This window comes from Penaeus japonicus, unplaced genomic scaffold (genome assembly GCF_977035675.1).
Source record: "Penaeus japonicus unplaced genomic scaffold, GWHDUDI00000001_assembly GWHDUDI00000020, whole genome shotgun sequence".
Classification (NCBI taxonomy): Eukaryota; Metazoa; Arthropoda; class Malacostraca; order Decapoda; family Penaeidae; genus Penaeus; species Penaeus japonicus.
In genome coordinates, this window is record NW_028234422.1 from 13076685 (window position 1) to 13081684 (window position 5000).

General features: G+C 34.7%; 1 protein-coding gene across 1 annotated transcript in view; it reads left to right on the forward strand.

Moving 5' to 3' along the window:
• The window catches only part of LOC122250364 (uncharacterized), a 79398-nt gene that overhangs the window by 72065 nt on the left and 2333 nt on the right, over positions 1–5000 (forward strand). The window contains exon 4 of the mRNA XM_086548025.1: positions 3743–3893. Coding sequence (XP_086404151.1) covers positions 3743–3893 — 151 coding nt within the window. The remainder of the gene's footprint in view (positions 1–3742; positions 3894–5000) is intronic.

Below are 5000 nucleotides of genomic sequence, written 5' to 3' on the forward strand. Positions count from 1 at the left end.
GTCTGCTAGAACAATAGTAATGTCCAAGACATCTCAGAAGACGGCTGGTTATCATCTCTTTTAAAACGTCCGTAGCTGAGGCGTACAACCGTGCCTGTCGTGCTACGCCGGGTCGAGTCCCGTTCAGGGAGAAATAGTTGATATATTAAAATGCTTTACTACGCATGCTACCATCTGCCATATATATATATATTGAATAATATAATAAGATATATTTATATTGTATATTGTATTTTAGATATAGAATTATGTATGGTTATATATAATAATATCTATATATATATATACATTCTATATATATATAGATATTAGATATAGGAATGATTTGTTATGTATAATATATATATATATAAATATATAACATAATAATTTATGTAATATTATGATTTTTATTTATATATATAATATATTTTTATATATATATATATAGATGTAAACATTTGGTATATATTGTGTGTGTGATAGATATATATTTATATATATATAATAGATAATATATATAGATAGTGTGTTGTTGGTGTGTTGTGTGTGTGTTGGTTGTATATATAAAGTTAGATATAATATAGTATATATATATAGAATATATATAATATACATACAACCCACACACACACACACACACACACACCCACACTGTCACACACACACTATATATATTTGTATATATATATATATATATATATATATATATATATATATATATATATATATATATATAAAGAGAGAAAGATACCGTTGCATAACTCTGAAAGTAGCAACCAGGATAGATTTAAAATACATTTAATCCTAAAAATAGTAGAAAGAAAACACGCTTGATACTCTTGCAGGGAAGGCTACCACCGAGCTAAGGTTTTAGTCAATATAAGTTTCTAAAGCCTTTTATATTCATGGAAGCAATTAGCCCCAAACTTTTTTTTTTAATGCTAGGGGGAAAAATCAGTGTTTATGTCATGGCTCTAAATTCGAATGAAACCATAATACCTTTTCATGGCGTTTTGTTAAATGAGTTCACATTTTACGAGGGTTAAAAGAGAGAGAGAGAGAGAGAGAGAGAGAGAGAGAGAGAGAGAGAGAGAGAGAGAGAGAGAGAGAGAGAGAGAGAGAGAGAGAGAGAGAGAGTGGAGAAAGAAAGAGAGAGGAGGGGAGGGGAGAGAGAGAGAGGGAGGGGAAGGAAAGAGAGAGAGAGAGGGGAAGGAAAGAGAGAGAGGAGGTGGGGAGAGAAAGAGAGGGAAGGGAAGGAAAGAGAGAGAGAGAGAGGGAGGAGAGAGAGAGAGAGAGAGAGAGAGAGAGAGAGAGAGAGAGAGAGAGAGAGAGAGAGAGAGAGAGAGAGAGAGAGAGAGAGAGAGAGAGAGAGAGAGAGAGAGAGAGAGAGTGGAAAGAGTAACAGTAAGAGAGAGAGAGAGAGCGAGAGATAGAGATAGATAGATAGATTGATAGAGAGAGAGAAAAAAAAAGAGAAAGAGAGAAAGAGAAAGAAATGAGATAGCAAGATGACCAACCAACCCCCCCCCCCACAAAAAAAAAAAAAAGTATATCGAAAAACTCCAACTCCAAACAAAAACCGGAAAGAAAACTTCCCCAGCCCCAGCCTGTAGGGAATATCAGCCCCAAAACAGTAGGCAGCCTCGCCGTGTACCTTGACCTTCCGCCACGAAAATCATGGAAGATACGAACACAATGCGAAACTCGGAAGTAAATGGCCAACGTTCAACGGCTGAAGGGAGTTTAAAGCTGAAATATTCATCTTTTATACATAGGTAGAGGACTGTTACTTTATGAACAATTCAGTGATCAAGTAGATTTTTCATATGTATAATTCAGCAGGCATACATGTTGACGAATAAAAGTAAATAGCCTTACGGAGTGAACATAGAAAAGTCTGGTAGAAATAATGTCTTTTATGAATTTTTAATGGCACTGACGTTCAGGGGAGCAGGCTGCGTATATAACTTATAGTGTGTATCATTCGTGTCTGTCTGTATTTCAGATTCTCTTTATTTTCTTGACTTCTCTTCCTCCTTTCACTTTCTCTTTTTATTCGTCATTTCTTTCGCTCCCTCACGCACATGTACTCAATTTATTTCCTTCTTTCCTCTGATATATGTACATTCTTCAATTCCTCTCTCTCTCTCTCATCTCTTCTCTCTTCTTTCTTGCGCCCCCCCCCCCCCCCCCCTACCACGACATTATTTCTTTTTATCTTCCTCTCTTGCAAATCCATCTTGTTAACTAGGCTTTATTTCCTTCCTCATTTGCGTTTTACTCCTCTTTTTTCTGCCTTCTCATCCTGTTTTTAACACAGATTTTTCTCCTTCTCGAAAATCCAAGTATATACATATATGAATATATATATATATATATATATATATATATATATATACACATATATATACATATATATACAGAATTATATTTATTTATATATATATATTATAGATATTTATATATATATATATATATATATATATATATATATTATATATATATTAATACATACACACACACACACACACACACACACACACACACACACACACACACACACATATATATATATATATATATATATATATATATATATATATATATTATCTTTCTCTTCTATTCTAATCCTTTCTTTCTTTCTCCTTTCCATTTCCCAGATACATGTGCATATTTTCCTCCCCTTCTTTCACGTGCTCTTTATTACTTACCTTTCCCTCTCTCAGAGAGGAGCGTCTCTCTCAGTTTATCTATCTAGGTATCTCTACTGTCCTCCTCCACCACCTTTCACTCCCTCTTCCCTTGAAATCCTTGATCTAATTATCTTCTCCCTCTCTCTTATTCACGTACATTTTTTCTTTCCTTTCTCTCTCTCTCCCCTTTTCTTTGATGATAGATCTATCTAACACAATTTCCTTTCCCTCTTCTAGATACGTATGCATTTTTCTTTCCCTCTTCCTCTTCCTTTCAGATCCTTTATCTGACACAGCCTTCTTGTCTTCACTATGATACATGTACATCTTTTATATTCTCTTTTCTCAACCACCCATCTCCCCTTCCATAAGATTCCCGTGTATTTGTCATTCTCTTTCAGGTGTATGTTTATTGTTATCTCCTTCTGTCTCTTTCTCTCTCTCTCTCTCTCCTCCCTTTCTCCTCTCCTCCCTTTCTTCTCCCTCCCCCTCCTCACCCGCCCCTACTCCCTCTCTCTCCACCTCCCCCCTCTCCTCTCTCCCTCCCCTCTCTCTCTCTCTCTCTCTCTCTCTCTCTCTCTCTCTCTCCTTCAAATCCTATTTCTTACTCACCCACATTTTCCTTCCTCATATTAAGTTGTACTTTTCTCTCACTGTCTTTTTTTCCTCAGCCTCCTTTCCATCTTTTCTCTTCCTCTTACTCTTACCTACAGATCCCCTTTCTATCATGGCCTCCTCTCCTTCCTAAGGATTCCTATGCATTTTCCTTTCACTCTCTTTGTTCCCTTCAAATCCTCTTTCGTACCCACTCTTCTCTCCCTCCCTCACATACACGTACATTTTCCAATCCCTCTTCTTTTTTCTTACAGATCATTTATCTAACGCAGTTTCCTTTCTCCCCTGCGAGTTCGCGTGCACTTCTGTTTCCCTCTCTCTCTTTTTTCTTCCTCTCCTCTACGCAACACAGTCTCTTCTCTCCCCTACAGATACAGGGCCCTTTTTCCCTTCTCTCCACTCTTTTCCCTCCAACTCCCTCACCTAACACAGCCTCTTCTCCCCCCCTGTAGATACGTATGTTGGAACGCCTACCTGCTTCGTCGAGCTTCCCGCGGTTACCTGGAGTCTGTCTGCCTTACGAACGGACCCTTCAGTAACTACTACGCCCAGGAGAGCACTGACGACGGGATTATGATGGAATCCGACGTTTCTGTCAAAGAGGTATTTATGCATTCATAGTTTTCGTTCGAAATGGGAATTGCACCGTGAGTCTCCAGCGTATGGGGGTTGTTGGAGTTTACGTTCACGTGTGCTTGTGTTTCTATTGATGTATGTTTTGGTTGTGATTTTGCAAAGTCAGTTATTTGTGTCTATGTGCATTCAGGTAGTAATAACAGGTGTTATATCAAAATATAATGAAATCACCGTCGACATTGCACATGGCAACCGAGAAAAGTAGTAAAAGATATAATGGGATAGTAAGAAAAACAATATTCAGAATTTAGGTAAAGGTAATAGATAAAAAATATAATCACAATATTTAAGTACAGGGAGCAGCTGGCCAAAGTTAGAAGGATTAGTAAAAAAAAAACTATATTAATTACCTAAAACGATAAACAGAAATCACGATAACTGGGATATCTTTAATAATTTCTAGTATGATAATGGCACTGCAAATAATACTAAAATTGATGATGAGGACGATGGTGAGGACAATAAGGATAATGATGATTATAGTAATACTACTGCTACTGATAATAACAACTTTGATGATGATAATAATGATATCAATGATGATAATAATAACGATACTAATTATAAGAAGATAATTATAAAAAAAACAATGATGACGATAGTAATGATAATGATAATAATAGTAATGATAATGATACTAATAATAATGAAAATGCTGATAATAATGAAGATGGTGATGATGATGATGATGATGATGATAATGATAATAATAATAAAAATAATGATGATAATAATAATAATAATAATGATGATAATAATAATAATAATGATAATAGTAATAATGATGATAATAATAATAATAATAATAATGATAATAATGATAATGATGATGATAACAATTATAATGATAATACCAATGATACAAATAATGTTAACGATAATTATATTAACAATAATATCAATAATGAAAATGCTGAAGATATTCCAAGTAATAATAATGGCAACAGTAATAACAACTATGAAAATATTAATGACGATGATAGAAATAATGATAGTAATGGTAATGATAACATTGATAATGATAATAATAACAGTAATAAAAATGTTGCTTCTAATAATAATAATAATGGTGAT